At 33.4% G+C, this 21,886-nt stretch overlaps 1 protein-coding gene across 1 annotated transcript in view; it reads right to left on the bottom strand.

The window, feature by feature from the left end:
• Nucleotides 1–21,886, bottom strand: part of LOC105324846 (stalled ribosome sensor GCN1) — a 173,096-nt gene that overhangs the window by 29,925 nt on the left and 121,285 nt on the right. The window contains exons 29-37 of the mRNA XM_034481722.2: nt 21,485–21,679; nt 18,287–18,533; nt 17,982–18,103; nt 16,786–16,900; nt 16,522–16,701; nt 4,461–4,681; nt 4,031–4,238; nt 3,395–3,591; nt 3,063–3,252 (exon numbers count right to left, since the gene is read on the bottom strand). Coding sequence (XP_034337613.2) covers nt 3,063–3,252; nt 3,395–3,591; nt 4,031–4,238; nt 4,461–4,681; nt 16,522–16,701; nt 16,786–16,900; nt 17,982–18,103; nt 18,287–18,533; nt 21,485–21,679 — 1,675 coding nt within the window. The remainder of the gene's footprint in view (nt 1–3,062; nt 3,253–3,394; nt 3,592–4,030; nt 4,239–4,460; nt 4,682–16,521; nt 16,702–16,785; nt 16,901–17,981; nt 18,104–18,286; nt 18,534–21,484; nt 21,680–21,886) is intronic.

Below are 21,886 nucleotides of genomic sequence, written 5' to 3'. Positions count from 1 at the left end.
AGACGTGTTTACACACTTTCAGTTTAACAAAGGGAAATAACTTCAATAGCAAGTGCACAAAGGGGAAAAACCTAGACTATAAATTGAAAACCCGAGGACGAGGGAGCAACCTTCTTTGCTGATCATTTCTTCTTAAAAATCCAACGAGTGTCGCCATTTTGAACTTACATAGTAAGAATCTATAAACTTAAGTCTGCCTAACAGCTGTCTTAAGATTTAAGACAATATTTCAGACTTAACCCTAAGTCATTTTTTTGTGATCCACTTTAAGAACAATCTTAAAATTTAAGTGCAAATTCATTGACTTAAGTCTGACTTAAAATTTAAGACAGTTTCATGATCCCGGAGCCTGTGAGCCAATCTCACAAGTGATACCCTCAATCTGATGTGAATATACATAATAAGCAATAAGTCATCTAACAGAAAGTTGATGTCTGATTGGTTCAAAAACGAATTCCACTATACTGCAAGAGTGTAATAAAATTTCAAGCAGCTGCAATTAATAGTAGCTGTGAAATCTGTGACAAGATTTTGTTTTTAAAAAAATTTGGGATAAAAGTAAACAAAGTCATCATTTAACAGGAAGTTGATGTCTGATTGGTACAAAAATATTAGGGATGGCAATTGCTAACCAGTTAACCGATTAATCGGTCAAAACAATGCTACCGGTTACAAATTTTGAAATCGGTTTAAAAAAATCGGACACAATTTTATCAAAATTCAACACCCAGAACTATAAAAATCTTAGATGAACATATTCAAACATCGCTTAAATATTTGATTTGGTCGGTCATCCTACGTAACAACTATAACAAATTCATTGTTTACTTTATTCTGTTTCTTTTTGTAAATCCTGCTTTTCTTATACTTTTGTATATAATTCTTCTGCATCTCATGTAACATTATATGTTATGAGTGAAATAAATGAACTTGAACTTAAAGCTTTAATTTGGGTGTAACTGGTTTCCTTCTAGCTTAATTAAAGGGATGTGTACTGGAGTTAAAGGTGCTAATTACTGTTTAAACACCTCAAAATTGTCCTCACTGTCCATTGTTTTTTTAATCATGCGTGAATGATTATGAAATCGCTATTTGGTAATAAATATATTCTTTCTGTTGCCGTTTTGATGGGAAAGTCGTTGCTCTTGTACATGGTAAATGCAGATCTTTCATTCTCGAAATCTGAAAATCTTACAAGTCTTCACATTGTATAGACCACACAATACAACTACGTGTGAAAGGAGCATTTGATTTACAGACAGTTTTAAAATTACATTCCCGTGTCTGCTGGATGATTTACAATTGATTAAACGCGAGCCTCGAGACCATCAGCAAAGAACAACCCCCCTGCACCCTAAACAAAATATAAAGCTAAACAATCGTTGGACTTTCTGACAGCGTTTCAAGACAAGCTGAATTAAGAATTGGAAAGTGAAGAGTCGAAATATTTAAATAAAAAGAAATGCAAAACGTTGATCCTCTAAAAATTAAGTACTGTTTCCAAATATCGCTGGTCTAGCATGAAAATATTTATCAATACCAGATACATCAATGCCATCTAATAGGATGTTTTCGACAGGCATTGTTAACAAACTTTGAAGCCAGTTATCATCAGTCGTTATAGATCAGATAGTATTTTTGAACAAAAACTGAAACGAAAGGACTGATTCATATGATAAAGACAATGCAGCATTACTATAGAAAAAAAAATGTCCATGATATTTAATGCATGTTCATTCATTACATGTGTATTACTATTTTTTCATAAAAAAAAAAAAATGAAATATTCTCAATAAACATGTCCATACTGACAAAATAACATACCTTGAGTCTTCTTGCATGTTAAGTTCATATGAGAATAATATCCCACCATAATAGTTACTGAGAAATATTTGTTATGGACAGACATACAAACAGAAACACAAGAGTAAAACAGTATACTCCCCTCTCCTTCAGAGCAAGGGTATAATAACATCCCTTTTATAAATAGAATTCAGGACAAAGGACGAGTGCACTTATGGGCCCCGGTGAAAAGTGAAAAAATGAAGAACCAAATCAAGCATATTTTTTCCCATAACATTATCTATTGATATCTATTCCATAAGAATTCACAAGTTTTAGCGCTGAAATTATTGTTTATAAAAATCGCGAAGCTTTAAAACATAGTAGGGGTCAGCAGACATTCGTGATTTTGTTTGGTAAATCGAGGACAGGCATTCATTTTAAAGCCTTTGTTTACTGTCAGCCTAACCGAGTAAAAACTTGTGGAAAAGACAAAATACGCATTATACATTTAGTAAACGCCTGTGAAAGTAAGAAGTTTGTACTCGGTTAGGCTGGTACCTAAAATATGAAAAACGTATGAAAATTTCAAGGTATTTCCTATAGCAAGCGAAAGCTATTACCTGCGTGACCCATGTTTGAACTCACGCATGGAATAAATTATTTCAAACAATCACGTGGTTTCTATCCAGGTAAACGTGTGTTAAATGTGCTCACTGTAAAACATTAACACGTTTTAGATCGCCATCTTTGTATGGTCAGGAATGTTTGTTTGTCACTTATAATGGTAATATGCAACTTCAAAGCTTCATTCGAATTTTGTTTCAGACGTAAAATAATGCATAAAGTATAATTCAGCAAACGCGCCAATCGATCCACCAACAGAGCAATGTTGATTTAAATGTCTCCTCCCTCTGATTTAAATAGACACAATTCAAGTAGGTTCAGTTCGATTTTTCCAGATTTAGATTATTCATAGGCATTAAAAAATCCTCACTTTTTTAAATTGTATTCTAATTTTGGTAAATTTAAGCGTGCATATAAATCAGAAGTATCCATGAGTGCTTAACTATTACGAAAAAAAAGCAATTTGTTGATATTTTCTACATAAAAACGGCACTGAAAAAGGGCCCATTCTCTATAGCTTAAGTGCACTTGTTCTTTACAGAATTTTTTTACTAACAAAAATAACCCAAATACAGGTAATACTGTGATTATCATTTCAAATCTACCAGTAAAATTCACAAATAACGACTTTCCAGAGATTTTATTTGACTGACCTGAGATTTTGTACAGGAGGTCTCCCAGCAGTTGTACAGAGCTGTACCTGATCCTCCAGTTATCATCAAACAATCCCCTCTCTAACTCGGGCAGCAGGAGTTCAATGGCCGTGTCGGCGTACAGATTGATCATCCTCTGTCCAGCTCTCAGAGCCGTGTCTCTCACATACTCTGACTCATCAGCCAATGCCTGAAAAAAAACCCATGCTTTGCAAATCTTCAGTCAGCAATGCATTTGCAATCTGTACACCTACAAATGCATTTCTTTTTCATCAATAAGAACTACGTCAATATTCAATTGTTATTACATAATGCAAATATTATTTTTCTACCTTCAGAATTGATGGAATAATTGGTCCAATATACTGCAAGAAATCCTTTTCAAAAACGACAGGTAGATAGATGTAGAGCATGATGTAGCCGTCTCTGACGTGGGATGGAATATCGTTCCTCTCAGCTGTCTGGATAATCCCTGGCATCAGACGATGCAACTCCTGTACACCCAGCCCACCAATCACCTCGCTCAGACCTACAAAATAATCAGTAAATGACCACCATGGAGCCCCATCAAATATTTATTGTCTCTTGTACCTACATGTACATACAATTTCAGATAGAGAAATTTTACTTTCCTTGATTACTGTACATGTATTATATCAATTAAGGGTGTGCAATATTTCGGGGGAAAATGATTTTTCAAGAGATTAGTGTGAATTTGAATTAGCATCTTTCTGAATGTGCCTATTCTGATACATATATGAATAGCAATTAGCGATGTACATATACTTAATTTATCACCAGTTTTCTGCCAAAGTTGTTGAAAAGAAGTTATACGTTTTAAGTGCATTTATTTAGTACAAAATTCAGAGCAATTTTTATTATTTATCAAAATTTGTTTATGAAAAAAAAAATCCATAAAAATACTGATATAACATGATAACGTGATTGAATTATGATGAAAGGTGTACCCTGAGCGGCTCCTGACCGGTCCACAGAACTCTGTTCACACTTCAGGGTCTCCATCAGCCAGTTGAGCAGTTCATCAAATTTGGCCCCACCCATACCCTTTACCATAGCACCAAGGGCCCGAGATGACACAGTTCTGACCTCCGGAACTGGATCAAGTAATGACTGTTTCAGACCAGGAATGACCTTTTCTATATAAGGATCTAGATCCTACAAATAAATTAGAAAAGCATTGTTAAATACCATTTTCATAAGAAATATACACTCCATAACAATTAATTCATAGTACACTTGAGTGTATATACATGCATTTGATTATGTAATGAATAGATTTTTTTGTAAATTGGCAGAATTATTTAAATTTTTAATAAAAGGACATATCTATAATCTTATAAATACATGAAGGCAATAGGTCCATAACTGTGATATCACCTTTTGGTCTGTCAGGGAATACATATTTCCAATAATCTGAGCTGCCATTTTTCTGGTCTCTGTATTCCTATCCAAGAAAGCTCTCTCCACGACTGGCATGATCAGAGCCAGAGATGGAGCATCAATGAAGTGCACAAACTTGGTCTCTAGGAGACACTGTAGACAGAGCAGTGTTTTCTTACCAGGTTCCTGCAAGGCGTCCAGCAACACTGGCACAATGGCTGTAAGGATGTAGGAGAATTATGACACCTTTTGAAATAATTCAGCATACATATTCGAGGGTTGTTAGAAAAGTTCGCAGACACAGTAATTCATGGAAAAATTAATGTGTACTTTGTAGGATAACGCATGATTTATTAAATGGGTATCAATTGAAAATAAGTATGCAAAAAATAACATGATTTTAATAATTTTTTCTAAATATACAGCAATTTTTACTTTGCATGAAATAGATTCACAGTTTCATGTTTCCACAACGTCAAGTGATGTCAAACAACTGACAAGAGGCCCATGGGGCCACAACGCTTACCTGAGCAACAATGGTTTTATATGGGCGTTCATAGGACATTGTACCATATGGCCCCATAGTAGAAAAACAAAAAAAGAAAGTATCCAATTTTTACATTTATTTTCATACACTTAATCTTTGACATAGCACTTTTATGAAATACCATTTTTACCGAAAATAAGAAAATCCTATGCAATATAACTGTTAACTTCCAATTATATCCAAAGATATAAAACTAAACTTTTGGTAGGGGTACACTGTTAACTTCCAACTCCTTTTATTTTAGTTCTGCCCCCTCACTTTATAAAGCAATCAAAATATATGAGAGCATGCACATAGGTACATTCTTGTCTTCAACTACTAGCTAGATATTGTATTTAATAAAAAAAATTACTATACGTGAAAGAAAAAAATTGTACCTCAATGCGCTCAAATTAAAAAAGAAAGTGGGCGCTTAAGATGTACATTCGGCAGGAATCTGGGCGCACAAGGAGAGTGAAAATTTCATCAATTAATTTTAAACAATTTTCGAATTATAACCGTTATTTGGTTTCTGTTGGATGTGGAATGAGTGGAAAAATATTTGTAATGCAAAAGGTTTTATCATAATATGGGTCTAAATATAGCAACACGATGCAATTTATGCAAAATCCTACTTATTTACAACTGTTTTTAAATGATTTTGTTGTCTCTGGGTCTTCTCTCCACAAATTTGAAACGTGTAAAGATAACACATTTCAACATTTAAAAAGTCGCTTTTTAAAAAAAGATGGAGAGATGACCCAGAGATGACTAATTATGTACTTTTTAAAATTATTTTTTGAAGGATAAAAAACAAAGTCCATTGATATGACAGTGTTGTTCCAAACAGTACTTTACATCGCATATTGACAAGTCTCGCATGGCTCAGTGGTTTCGTACTGGATTAGTGAATACAAACATGCAGTGTTTTGAGTTCAAATCCAACTGATGGTCTTTTTTTTTTAAAATTAAAACTTTTTTGCTTTAAATGTTTGTTATTATAACATAATGTTGAATTATAATATACCGGTATATTTTAATTTGTCGTTATTGATTTCTAGATCTGCTGTATGAACACTATTTTCTTTTCTTATTACTAGTTTTTTTAGGATATACATAATATAACTTCATTAAAATATGTTTGAATTAACATTTCCAATATAACTAGTTATCGGTTTACCTCTCAATGTCATTTTTGAAAGCTTGTGAGTTTTTTAATAACCGGAATAGCCATGTACTTCTACTCTCAACATAATATATTATGACATAGCCTTTCGAGGTTATAGACATTTAAATCACAATTTATTCGTGTCGAGAATTCCTGCAAATTTACAATCTTGTGCGCTCACTTTCTTTCAAAAATTTAATTGGTTTTCCCCATTACAAACAATTGTTGTTTACCAGGCATGAACTGGAGTGATGTTTTATAACCTTACTCACTTGATTGATGAATATACTCAAATGAAAAATGTTGTCATGTGATATGTTATACCGTATTATTTTTGACGATTAGTCCGTATTTTGTTCTCTGAAGCAGAGCACCAGACTTATCGCCTTGTTCAACTTGTCGTAGGCTTGAGGTCAGAAAATTGTTAAAAATAGCATTAAAAATCTTGGTTTTAATAATCTTGAGTTGGCTGTGTGATTAAAAATTTTGTTGTTGAATTCACTGTTCATCTTTAATAATTATCATTTTCACTCATCTGTTAACACTAAATACATAATAATAAGGCCAGCATTTTTTTATTTTTAGGTTTACAAACCCGCCGCTCGGTTTTCTGAGTTTTTAGAAAAAAAATAAAATTACAAAAAAGATTTTTTTTTTCTCCCCGACAGCAAATTTTTTCTAGTAAGAAAATTAAGTGTATCGTCATTGTTATCACAGAGGCATAAAATCTGCTCTTCTTGTGGCATGATAGCCTAAAAATTTCTTACGCATCTTTTTCTCGTGCTACATTCTTCAGAGAAGCTTCTACAAACACTCTGCTGTAAGTTTCCTACTTTGAAGTTTTACTGACAGTGTTGACCAGTGGCTAGACGAGATAGTCATACCTCACTGAACATGGCTTCGATAGTTACCTGTGCAGCTGTTTTCAAGTACATCACTGAAAAATGATTCCCTTTCTTTTTGTGTTGAATTGGCATATGTATTCATTGGCTTTTTTAAAAATTTATTTTACAGAGAGAGAGAGAGAGAGAGAGAGAGAGAGATGTATTAGAGATATTCTGCAGTAACTATTTTCATGAACATGTTTTAAAGTGACCTGCCTAGTGAATTAAAATAAAAATCATATTATTGTTTGTGCATTTTCCGTTATTTTCAATTAAAATTTACCATTACATAATTAATTGCATAGTTGTACTTTGTACATGAAAATTCAACAGGATAAAATACATGCACACATATAGTTGCAGTGATTTTATAGAGTCTGTTTATGTTTGAGTTTTCTCACATATAAACACCAAAACCATTTTTGTAAAAAAAAATGTGAGAGATCAATGAAGTTGAATATTTTTTAACTGCAGAAAACAAGAAAGTAATAAATATTTTGTATATTAATAATTAAATACTAGTATCATACAGGATAAAACATTATTACTTTATGTATATAAAATTTAGGTTGTTTTTTTTTTAATGAAATGTTGACATGTCCGACAATAGTTTGACTGGTAACTTTGAATCTTGGGCTAGTAACTTTGTGGCCAAATTTTGTAATTGCACACCCCTGACATTGCTATATGTACATGTAATATCAAAGCTCTATGTCTAATATTCTATTGTACTATTTCAGAGATATGTTACACTGATGACATACTTTTCACATGCTACACTTGATGCAGTTACACACCACTATCATGAAGTTGTCATTCATTATATTAATATTAGAATAAAGATGATGTCATAAAAGGTTTTTTTTCTCCTACAGAACTTTACAATTTTGTGGTTCGTAAACCTTAAAGTAAAAAAATTGTAGGTCAAAAGAGATTTTTTTTTTTTTATTTCCTCCTCCTACAGAACTTTATCATTTTGTGGTTCGTAAACCTAAAAATAAAAAAATGCTGGCCTAACAGTTATAAAAATATGGTACATTGTATTTAATCAATTAAAAGTTTTACCGTTCCGTTTTTATAAACACATCGTCACATGGTTCCATATATCACTTGTGGGAAGATAACATTGCGCAGAAAAATTGAAACCAAATTTGAATGGAAAAAAATATTGCAGTAGGTCCGGGGGATTGTTTTTTAAGTTTCATTATTTTATTAGTAAAGAGTTGTTAGTGAAAAGTATAAATAAAATATATCTTATGGTCAAATTCAATCTTAAAATATGTAATCGGCAATTATCAATACTAATGTTTATACAATAGGCTGACACCGGTTGTGTTAATAATCTTGCCCTAAGGCTGAGATCTTTACGGCAATTCCACTCCCTGTGTATATAAAGAGTACCGTTATAAGAGTGATTATAGTTCATTGATTAATTACTGTCCAAATCTCTGATTATTGTTAAATAAAATTTTTAGGAAACGTATGTATGTCGTATATATCGTCATTTTCAAGTCGTACAAATGATCGATCTATTTCTAACAGTGTCTAGGTAAAAAAATAGCGTGTAACTGCATTACTGGATACAAAGTAAACAAGTTTCATCAAATCATAGTAATTGCTAAGCTTTCTGCACTTGAGATCCCCCTTTAAAGTCCGACACGAGACAGGTTCATGCCTCTGACACCGGAAATTGTTAAACAAACATTGACCACGCGCCGAGTCAACAGGTGGCTGGTTACGTAATGGCGAATACACTGGCGATGGTCATAGTGGATAATTATTTTAATGCATGGGTACAAAATATTTCTGACAAAGTAAGTTTAGTTTTGCTTAACACACGATATCGGGAATTGTTTAAAATGCAAGCGACTTTGTAGATATTGCCGGTATTTGAAAATATGATGCATATGTTTAAAGTGTAATTGTTTAAATGTTAATCATTAATAATAATTGGTAGCAAAATCGGGGACATCGTGGCATCATACACTGATAATGTTACTGCAGTTTTATACGCCATTTTGAAGTGATAGATCGACGTATGGTCTGAATGGAAGTATTGTAGGATTTTGTTAAATTTTTTGCTAAAATGAGCAATTCGACGATTAGTCGGGAAAATACAGTAATTAATGCATTAATTAATGTCGGAACCGGGGATGTACCCCCTTTTTTTTGCAGAGTTAGACATAGTCATACTCAAAATCCTTCTATTTTTTTTGCTTGTCAAGATTTCTGATAAGGTCTAGCCCCCCCCCCCCCCCCCCCCACCAATTAGCTTCCGACTGCAATGTATTGACAGGCATATCATTCTATTTTACTAAGGCCCATCCTTTATTTTCATCTTTATTAAAAAAACAGCTGAACAAATGGCTACAAATCAAGATGATTTCCTGCTGTAATATTTTCTTAAGAATAGCGATAATACATTTATCCCCGTAATAGTAATGTTTTAAACTGTTTTAAAGAGGTCGTTTTTATTTAATTGTGTCTAAAAAAACCATCAAAGTTGGTGTAGATTTCATATAATTCATTGTAAGGAGGGGGCCCCAGAAAGTAGCTACAGCATATCATCCTTTTAACTTTTCTGTACAAGTATTTAACGTTTAGGGAGACATTTCTAGTGATCAATCAAAATTTCAGCATCAATCATAGAATTATAAGCAAGATACAGAGCTCACAATTCTGCTAGGTTTATTACATTCAACTTAAGATTTTTAAACTTGGTATTTCCTATTCAGCATTTAAAATGTAAATGAACAAAAGCATGGCCTCAGCTCTGTGAGCAAAGCTCTGTATCTTGCTTATAATTTGAAACTTGACACTCAAATATGGTAAGTAAAAAGAAAATGGTAAACAATTAAAACAGAAGACAAATGCATTAAAACAAAGAAAGAGCACAATTTATTTTTCATAAATAATATATATATACCTATATATTTCTAGCAGTGAAAACAATCTCCATTTCGACTGAAAATGCTGAGCATCTTAACACGTTGCATTAATCAACCATTACATAGAGATCGTACCGAATTACCAATAGGCTGTATAGTATTTATAATATAATACTGTGGAATCATTAAAATTCGTGGGAGCCAATTTTCGTAGATTGCTTAAATTTTACAGGTTCGTGGGGAGAGTAATTTCGTGTATTTTCTTATACCTTCAAAAGGAAATATGATTCTGTTACCCTAATTTATCAGTTCGTGGAGGATGTTAATTTGTGGATGAGAGGTACCGACGAATTCCACGAAAATTAAGCCACCACGAAATCAAATGATTCCACAGTATATTGTTAGTGCATCAGTTTTTACTCAATTTGCACTGGTAAACAATCAGCTTTATGATTTACCGAAGTCTATATTGGATTCGATACCTAAAAATTCCAAAATACAGGCGATAGTTCCCCTCAAGTTAAAAAGCTCAATTAATGAAAATTAAACAAAAATCAAAACAAGCTATAAAACCACCGTCACAAGTTAAAATGTCAACGCATTGGAATATTTAACCTCAGTTTACTTCACAAGATCGGCACAAATATATTTTGCATGTTTCAAGTATCCCTTTGCATGTAAACTGTTGCACAACAAGCAAATTCATATTTGTCAGTTTGACCCGTTTGTCATGGGTCAAACATGGCTGCTTCAAACATAGAACTTTCGTTTTCGATATGAAATACCAAACATGAAGTTATAAACTGATTGACCGTTATTATCTCTTTATTTTTATTTTCGTAATTTACCTAAATTTGAAACAGAATTAGCCCATCATTTTTTGTGATTTATATATTCCTTTCCATAAGGATTATTTATGCTAAATCACATTGAATTTGACTCAGTAGTTCTTGAGAAGAAGTTTTTTTAAAAATGCACCCCCCTTTTTCTACAGTTTTGATGTTTTCTCCGTTTTAAATAAAGATTGGCCTTTCATTTCTGCAATTTATAATCACCTTTCCATATGGATGCTTTGTGCCAAATTTGGTTGAAATTGGCCAAGTGGTTTAAGAGAAGAAGTATAAAAAGTGAAAATTTATAGACAGATGGACAGACGGACGGACAAGCTGTGATCAGAAAAGCTCACTTGTGAGCTAAAAGCAAACCTGTCACTCTTTTTCAAAGTAAACACCTTTCAGTTCCACACAATTTTCATGTCATTTAATCCATTTATAAAATGCTCCTATATACCATTATTTGTCAAGTTTTCATATATAATAATGTCTTTTGTGACATTTTGTGGATCAATTCAGGTTCAAAAATCTCTGTTTTGACTTTAGATAAGAAAATAAAGCAAAATCAATAAGTGCATTGATCCGTGTTGTATGGGGGTAGGGTGCTCAATATATATCTGTTCAGTTCATCCATCTTTATACCTATTATTCGAAAGGTAAGCTTGTTTATAAATATGGACATATGTGGCCCATCTTTGGTAGCATCCAAGAACATTTTGGTCTCCATCGGAGATGTTCCTGCTTGCACACAGAATATAATGACGGCCCGGTGCTCCAAGATGTCAATCACCTTAATGTTTTTTACTCAATTTTCAAGCGTTGGTCATCCATATTCGGCGATAAAACAGTAAAACATTCTTCAATTTAATTGAAACTTTTACAAACTGAGCTTTATAAATTACGGTGACGTGTTATGAAATATCGTGAATTTTTAAACGGTACATTTTCTTCAATAAGGAAAAATATGTACAAAATATAAAAAATAAAAAGCTTACATGCTCCATGAAGCATATCTTATCATAAAAATTAAGAATGATGTATATTTTTTATCGTGCATTTAACCAACTAGATCTTTACATATTTCCTAGAAAACACATCAAGTTTAAATCTGAAAAGTTTCCCTGGTATCATGCGAATAGTCTGCTTACAATCACTATTGTCCCCAAACTTTTCTAACAACCATCATAATGATATGTGTAACTCACTAAAACTACAAGGGTCAATTAAAAAATATGAATACAATATGGCTGTCTATCATATATTTTTCATAATAGTAATATTAAATACAGTCGCACCTGCTGTTACGGCCACCTTTAATCAGCGGCCACTCCCCATGAGCGGCCAGTTTCAATCCCGCCCGTTTAGTTTTTCACTATATTTTAACTGCTTTAAGCGGCCACCTGTCTAACGCGGCCAGCGTTTTTAGGTCCCGTGGTTTCAACATACCTGTTTTCAACGGCCATTTTGTCACATGACTTCTGACTCTGACATGTGACCCCGTATCAAAAGAAGCAAAACTTGACAGCTGATAATGAGTTAATGACAAATAATTGAGTGTGTAATTTGAAGTCTACTGAGATTTAATGAGATAATTGATTATAATACCTGTTTTGTGTTGTTTATATATCTACATGTACAGTATGATGCAATAAGTATTCATACAAAATGGTGGCGTGTTTACATTCGCGACGGAATTAGGTCACTCTTCAAACTTCAGTTTTCATGTTTAAAAATATTTTTAATAGCTAAAACTTACTATATACTTTGTAAGATGACCTTTCAGTCGAATAACACTTTGTAATAGCAGAGGACTTGTCTGATATTAGGCTTTTTATATATTCAGACGTGATCTCAGTCCAGATGCGCTGGATTTCATACACCACGTCTTCTTTGTTTTCTATTCTCTGAAATCTTCCCTGAAGTTTTCTTTTAATCAAAAGTCAAACATTTTCAATGATGATGATGTCAGGGCTATGTGCCGACCAGCTCATTATTCTTATGCCATTTCTGTGTAAATAATCTTGGGTAAAATGCGCACTTTGCACCGGGGCATTGTCGTCTTGGAAAACGTAGTTTCCAGTCGGAAAATGATGGGCTAAAACGGACCACAAATTGTCGTCTAGTATCTGCTGATATTTATATGCATTAATGTTACCGTCTACTGCAGAAATAGTGCAGACTCGATGCATGTGAGACATCCCCAGACCATCACTTCGTAACATGGCTTGGTTTTCCATGCCCTCTCCAAATCGGGTCTCCAGCCCTCGCCTCTCTTTCTCCACACATATACACGAGAATCTTGCCCCACCCCTATCTTAGATTCGTCTGAGAAGATCACTTTCTCCCAGTAACTCTCTACTGTAGTACAGTCAGTTGTCACTTTTCACGGCACCAAGACAAAAGTTTCTGACGATTCACATCTTTAACAACTACTTTCTTCTTTGAAACTGATCTTCTGTAGGCCTACCCATTTTTATGTAATTAAATGAAACTGCAAATTAAGTACGTTTTGATATTGGTATTTCCCTTTTCTCATTGAATTTTGATGTAATGTCTTGTAAACTGTCTCTTCTGTTAACTTTTACTAACCGCTCTAACTTTCTATAGTCCCTTGCTGTCATGGAGGGGGTCCTTTCTCTTCAGGGGTGATTTCTATCGAGCCCCGATGTTCAATACCCTTTTTTAAGCTCCCAACAGTAGATCTTGGTATATGCAACGTATTTGACACATAATTGATGGTTTTACCTGCTTCAAATAATTTCTGAGCGATTTCTTTTACATCATTGCTTAGTTCTTTTCCTCTGCGACCCATTTTACTTTCAATGTCTGAGATTTGTTTACAAATGCAGACGAAAAAAAAAATCAAGTGACGTATAAAATGTCATCGATGACAGAATACCATAAATAACTACCGAAATCCCAATTCTAATTATAACCCATTTTATCCCCCTTGCAATGTAACGATGCGAAGCGTGATATAAACACGCCACCATTTTCTACGAATACTTATTACATCATACTGTACTTACATACTTCATTACAAAGTTATTAAATGGCCAGTCTTGAGCTTAAAATGTACAGCAATTTGCCGATAATATGCACATTTTTTCTGGAAAATTCCTTTCAGAGAATTAAAGGGGTGCTTATTACACACTCCAATAGAATTTTGACACTTTCTTAGAGGTTAAACATTGGCTATCGTAGTTCAGTACAAAGCCTTTGTACGGAAACACAACTTCTGATTGTTTACCGCATTTAGTTAATTTACAATTATTGTTTGGGCGAATTTAGCAAAAAATATTTTACTCTTAATCCCTTGATAGATAAATTATATTAAAACGGCCATTTGGAATTAATATAAACTGTTTGTTCAGCAATCCGAGCTGTGCATTCACCATCTCCGTCGCCATTACAGAATGATGCTATTAATAAATCTGTGCAATAGAGCCAAAATGAATAAACTCGGTGGGTTTTTTTTTCTTCATTAATTTGAAACCTGGAATAAGAGGCCACCTGTCTTAAGCGGCCAGTTTGTCATTGTCCCACAAGTGGCCGCTTAAAATATGTGTGACTGTAACAGCATACAGTTGTTGACTGGGGTCGAGGGCAACAGTTGATCTGTCGGACCGGCTCGTAAACTGTTGCCCAAGGCCGAAGGCTGCGGGCAACAGTTTGCAAGCCGGTCCGAAAGACCAACTGTTGCAGAGACACAGTCAACAATTGTTTTGTTATACCCCTTATAATTAATACCATGTTTTCGCGGAACGTGACGTAACCGGTCAACAGTCATTTTTAACAGTTGATTTTAACAGTTCAAATCCAACATTCAAAATGCTGGACTTTTTTATCGCAAAGAGTTATATAGTAACTGTTTTATTCTTTAGAAATTTTTGTTTGCCAGGCGTGAAACGTGCAATAGATAAAAACCTTTTCAACAATACACTTCTTTTATTATTTTCTACAGTATATTTAATATCAGAGAGAAAATATACAGATATCTTAATGCTACATAAAGTTTTACTTCTAGTGACCTGAATTTGAAAATGGCAAGTTAAATTCAAAGTAAGTTGCCATTTGGCGACTTTGTCCAAAAGTCTACTTTGAGCCATGAAAACTGTATATCCTGTCATTATTTGGTACATAGAATGCCAATTCATAATTAAAGGTAAACCAATATTATTTGGTTTTAAGCCCAATTTATAGAGATATTACTTTCAACATAATATGGTTTATTGTTGACATATAACACAAATTATGACAGTGCGCCATGACCTCATTTCTGCAGGATTAGATCTAAATAATTCTTAGAAATAAAGGAATACATTAACTGTATTTGATTTTAACCCTCCCGTATTGCGCGGGAGACTCCCGCAAAACGGCCTAAAAATCTAAGATCTCCCTGATCCAACCTATCTCCCGTGCGGGAGACAAATTTATCCATCAATCGTATTTGTCTTCCCCATACCCCCCCCTCCCCAAACTTCTGAATCTTTACATGCAAATTTCAACAACCACTGCGGGTTTTTCTCTGATTTTAAGCTCAAAAAGCTGCTGTGTAGTTTGAATATATCAAAATTCATCCAAGTACTGTCTACCGTGATCATAGTATGACATGTTATAGTCCAATTTACTTTTTATGACTACGTATTTAGTTATGCATAGGCCCTATAAAAAAAAATAAGTGAAAGCTTAAAACATCTTGATTTTACTCTGTAACACCAAAGAAAACAATACACAGCCAGTGGTGTCACTTAACAGGTGCACAGGTAAAGCACCCAAGCCACGTGCAGTGAGTCGTGACTAATTCAGTCTGGCCAACACCTCGGTAAAAATCAAAGTGAGTTAGGAACACTGAGTGTTTATACAAGCTACCGATAAAAAAGCATTTCACAAGAGTTTTTAAGGTTTATAGTACCGGTACTATGAATTACAGGGATGCTATAGATATTACAACAGAGATCATTTTTAAATGATACTGGAGAAATACATGTTGTTTTGTGAATTAAAAATCTATCCTATATATAAGGCAAAAAATAATTTTAATGAATATTATTTACTAGTATTTTCTTAACTGGGTTTCACTGCAAATTCAAAATACGCAAAATAAATTTTCTGTGTTTACCCTAGATGTTAGCATGCAGTGATGGTTCAATACTGAACAATAAGAAGACTTAATATAAAAAGTGGCACTATTTGACTTCTTGTATAGTACCATGCAAACAAAATAATAGTTTTCTGAACATGTACAGCAACACAAATTGTAATTGCACACTGGTAGTCATAGGAATAAGAAAATTTAAAATGATTGCAAATGCATTAATTACAATGGTAAAATAAGGTATCTAACAGTATTTTTAATTTATATTTGCATTTCACGTGAAAAAAAGTCGTTTACGCAAAATCTCCCCCTTAGCCAAGTTGGTAAGGGGGAGATTCTCCCACATAGCAGCTTTGAAAGGTTAACAGGTATGGTTGTTGTTATGGTTTAGATCTGCAAACGTTATTACTTTTATAAGCACTTTTAATACATTAATAACGCATGCACATCAATGTTTTTTTTAAAAAAACCTAGTTTAAAAATTTCTTAGTTTTTGGGGTGCGTTTTATACATAGGAACAGCGTTTTATTTTAGCATTTTACACCCAACTTGGGAGGGGGGGGGGGGGTATTATACAAAGGAGCGTGCAATACACAAGAATTTACAGTAAATGTAAATTCACTTCTCTACATTTTCAAGTTACGCAGTTTTATCTCCTGACCTTGGATTTCTGGATTCCTGATGACCTTTCCAATCTGCTTGAGGGCCTGTCCCCCAGCTTTCTGTACTTTAGCGTGAGAGTCAGTCAAAACCTCTGAGATCTTTGGTACAATACTGGGAAGACATGCTGATAACTGCTTAGGAGCACAAAATGCCATGGCTCCTAACAACTCCACAGCCCCTGTTTAGTAAAATGTAAATTGTGTAGTAAACAAACAATGAAATGTGGTCTAACAAATGGCTGATTTTAGAGAATGTTACAAACCTGTCTTTGTTCTCCATGAATCCTCTTCCAAACCTCTCAACAATGAAGGAAGAACAAGTTTCACTCCATGAGCAGTGAGCATGCTCATCACAGCTTTGGCTGTATCATCTGCTGCCTGAAAACAAAATCCAAAATCACATTACATATGCACTTGACATGCACTAGACAAGTTTTTTTATGAAATCATTTCATGGTAACCTTTACTACATTAAAAATATTAAAACATCAATTAAGGACGTTGGATCCTGCGATCAAAAGTCTTAAAGTTTCTTCCTAAAGTATTTTTTAAAAATCTACACACAAAGCTTAACCAAAATTCAAAACAAAATTTAGGGGTCTATATGCTTCACTTGGCGCGACGGTGTATTTAATATGACCTTTCTGCACTGAAAGTGCAGATTGCACATACATCACTTTTCCCTCTATATTTTATTATTGGAATGAACCATGGCACCAAATACAAATTTATACTATTTGAAATAAATAAAATTAAAATTATATATAATCATAAAGATAAAATGTTACAATTCCGTCACCTAATTGATATTTTGACCTTTTTGCACTGATAAAACGCTATTTTTATCCATTACCAATTCAACATGTAATGAAATAATTTTAAAGTCTCAAACTTTTTCTCAAATTATGATAAACTTGTCAGAAAAATCTTAAAATTTCAGAAAATAAAACAAAAAGTATGGGTCTATTATGTAAAATTTGAGATATGGCATGAAATAAGCTGATTTTAGGCAAAAATAGGGATTCATTTTTCCTTGACTTTTATGAAATATAAGTTAAATTTGCCAATATGTGTCGATAGAAATATTGAAAAAATGTAAAATTATCTGAAAATTTTGTTTGGACTGAAAATAAGAAAGCTAAAGTGACGGTACTCTTAAACAACTGAGTTATGAAAAATGTTCATTTTCTTCTTAAAAACCTTCCGCCACAAAATATAGTCCCATACTAAACTCTGCAAATATGTAATTTTTCCATAACTATTTTATTTAAAATAGTTTAATTGGCATTATAAAATTTGAATTTATAAGTAGAATCAATACATGATGCATAATTTTTAGAATAGAGGTGACCCAAAATGGCTACCTAAAAACAGAGGAACGAACCTCTTTAAAAGAGATAACAATAATTTCCCCGATTCAAATTTTGTATGGCAGCAGCCCTAGTTTACATAGACTCACCTGTCTGACGTAGGGACTGTTGTCTCCAAAGCAAAGAAGCAGATGTGGTAGAATGTGAACCACATATGGCTCAAACAGCTTCCCCAGCATAGTACAAAGCATTTCATAGGCAAACAAAGCACCTGTTCCCACACATATGTAAAGAATACGTAATTAGGGACTCACAAAGTACAAACTAGTAAATATTCATAATAACAGGAGGCAAAGCTTTCATACATTTTGTTTGAAATTAATGCTCATTTAAAAATAATTTAAGATCAAAATTTTAATCTGAACTTTCAACCAATTTTTTAAAGTCTACAGACCCTCCTTTCTGCGGGGGTTCTTCTTGTCTTTGACAGCCTGCTCCAGGGTGGACATGATTTCCAGCTGTTTGAGGGCAGTGATTCCCAGCCCCCGGACCAGGCCGGCCAGACCATAGGCTGCCCCCCTTCTCTCTCCATAGTTGTCAGACTCCAGCAGAAGGTGCAGCAACTTCTGGACTAATTCAGGGGCATTCTGCTTAATTCCTGGCACCAAGGGAGGTAGGCAGTTAGCTACTGCTTCTTGTACCTAAAAATAACAAACCCAAATAGAACCATCACTGTTATGTATCTGCGATGGTAGTGACATGTTTGAATAATGTGAAAATGGCGTATCCATTGAAAAATTAATGAGTGTTGTGTTCTTTTTTCTATCAACAATGAGGTAAATATCAAACAAGGGCACCGCTAAGCGGAGCATCCCCTCGCGACATGAGTTATTGTGTGTAGGGATGCATTATTTAGCAATATATAGTTATGTTAATGAGAAGACCACATTCTACTAACCCTCCATTACTGCAAAAACTACATTTTCTTTACCTGTACTAGATCTAAATCCAAAAAATATCAAGTTGTTGATATGAACTGCTTACTTTCACTTTGGTTTCAAAGAAGTGAAGCAGAAGATTGATAACTCTTACTCAGAAATTTCGATTGATAACTCGTATACAAAATTGATTATAACATTGATTTAATAAAATAATAATTTGTAATAGTAATAATGGTTTGGAAAGGCACATGCATTTTTTATTTGTTAATTATTTTACAGAAGTGTGCAATCTATGATAAATATTTTTAGTTTTGAACGAATTTTGTCATAATGTATGCCCCCCCCCCTTTACCATGGTGTAATTTTATCTAAGTTTTTGCATCAAAATTTGACCAATTAATATGACATTGCATTTGTTTTAATCTTTTACAATGAGGCATATTTATGTAAAGGTTGAGGTTATTCTATTGGAAGGTTTAATTTAATTTACTAGAAAATTGAAATGGAGGGCACACACATACAAACACACACACGCACGGTAGCGATGCTATATCCCCTTCGCAACAAGTTGCGCGAGGGGATAATTAAATATCGTAATTGTCATTCATATTTTTCTAAAGGTTTTGCAGTTGAAAAAAGTGTCTGTTATTTTTGTTCACCGTAAATAAAAAATATTTATTTGTACGAATATCAATCATTAACGTGTCATTTAAACTCAAAAACCAAGAACTATTTGAGATTACGTAGATAATATAACACATACTAAAAATCTGAAGCAGCCAAAATTAATTTAAAACAATACACTAACCAAATGAAATCTAACCAATGTCTTTTTAATACTGTAACATTAATATGCATAAAAATAGCAATAACTTCATGCACCTGCTAAATAAGTAGTATGGTTTGGATAAAATAAATTATTCCGGTTTGGATGCTAAAATATAAATTGTGCAAATGGTACAGTTTGAATAATTTAAAGATACATTATTTTTGATATTTTAGACAAGAATGGAGTAGTTTGCCTTTTATCGGTGTGCAACCGAATATACATCTTTTAAAAAAATAGTGGACCATTCAATTACACAGATTGCAAAAGATGTATCAAAAGTCAGGCCAAAGAACTTAATATACAGATGCTAAATTTTTCTTTCCTGTCCGACAGTTTCACAAACGCTATGAAACCAAAATATTTCCACATGTTCGAAGGGGACTAAAACAGGATGACTAAGTTCATTTATGTTGACAATCATGTTTTTTTTTCCTCTGATAAAATGCTATACTTAGTATAAAATTGATAAAGAATTGATTTATTTAACGAATAAGGAATCATTCTTTGAGTATTATGAGGTGATAATTTTAAGCGGGGCGTGATCAAATCTAATAAAGCCCGAAGTGAAATTATCATCTCATAATATCCAAAGAATGATTCCTTAATACTATCACCAGTGAAATATAATACAAAGTACCATTGATGTCTGCTTAGTCATATTTATTCTGGTGTTAGAAATAGTTGATCCAAAAAATTCAAATGATGACAAGACCTGAGTAAACCCCACCATTTTGCGAACTCATCTATGGCCAACTACTGTATATGTACATTTATTTAATTATAATTCTCACCAGAAAATCAAAATGATAGATATGTATCTATGTATTCTACTGATCAAGAAGTTTTGTTGATTTCTTCAATTAATGAACTAAAATAATAAAATTGATTACACAATATACCGCTATTTTACATTGCTTTGATTTCATCCAATGTATATTGTAATTCTGTTCATAATTTGGTACAACAATGAGCATTTTTGTTTAAATTTCATTCTCAATATTTAGTTCTTTTTCACTGCAATGACAAAACACAAAAGTTAATGCTTACGAAGAGGACATATGCTTTTAATTACATTGCATGCGGAGAAAGTGAACGAATAATATACCCAAAACGAAGTGAAAACGCTGTGGCGGGGGTGGGTACCATACTAATTATAATTTAGTTTATTAAAACAGTAAAATGCTTTCTTTGGTGACTCATGCGGAAAATGAAGGTGGCAATATTGCAGAAAAAGTACATAGCCCGTGTTAGTATTTAACACAAAAGTATAATTATAAAAATCTCTTTAAATTATGGTATATAAAGTTTTGTTGACTTAATGCACAAATTTTTCAATGTGTATGTTTATTTTTTTACCAAATGTGACTTCAAATGTCTATCTCATGATGATCTTCATTGAAAGTATGCTTTGCAGTGAGGGCATGTATATTGCACAGTAGCGATGCTAAATCCCATTCGCGAAGGGATAATTAAAAGAACTGTTTGAACTCTTAGTCAGTCCTAGATATCGTTGCTATTTGGAAAAACAAGGCCATCCAAACATGTTCTGTTGTTCACAATTAATTGACATAAACTGCTTATTACCTAATTTTCACATAAACCTCGTAGAAATTTAAAGATTTAATATGCTATTAAATAGATTTGATGATCTTTTTAATGTAAAAGTAAACAATGCAAGCCTTAAATAACATGAAAACTTATCAAGAAACAAACGGTGCCGCCATTTTCACTTCATCCAAACAGAAACACAACAGTGACCGTGTTTCCACAAATGCACAGAGCAAAACAAATGTCCTCATTGTAAAACTAAGGTAAAACAATTTGACTTAATCAGCTACCAATTTGTATATGCTTGATATGGACATTTAGAGCTAAGGAATACCTCCTGAGATGGTGTAGACAGAGCTCCAATCAACTGAGCCACGATGGGCTTGATTTTGGGGTTGTCTTTGTCTAAATGTTTGGCCAGGGATCCCATCAAAATAACTATGCTCTGTCGCACTGCATCAAAACTGGCCGTGTCTGGGGCATTACTTAAGCAGTTCTCAAACACGGGCAAAAGGATGCTGACATTCTCCTACAAAATAAATGTACAGTAAAACTTGTTTAGTTCAAACATGGATATAACGAAATCTCGGATATAGCGAAGTGTTTTCGAGTCCCCGGTAAAATTCTTAACAAATCTTTGCAAAATATTATGGATATATGGAATTCGAATATAACGAACAGATTTTGAGTCCCGTAAAGGTGAATAATGACAAAATTTAACACTTCTATACTGAAT

Source organism: Magallana gigas, chromosome 3 (assembly GCF_963853765.1).
Source record: "Magallana gigas chromosome 3, xbMagGiga1.1, whole genome shotgun sequence".
NCBI classification, from domain to species: domain Eukaryota; kingdom Metazoa; phylum Mollusca; class Bivalvia; order Ostreida; family Ostreidae; genus Magallana; species Magallana gigas.
The sequence above is the reverse complement of the archived record's forward strand: the minus strand, read 5'-3'. Positions and strand labels throughout refer to the sequence as shown.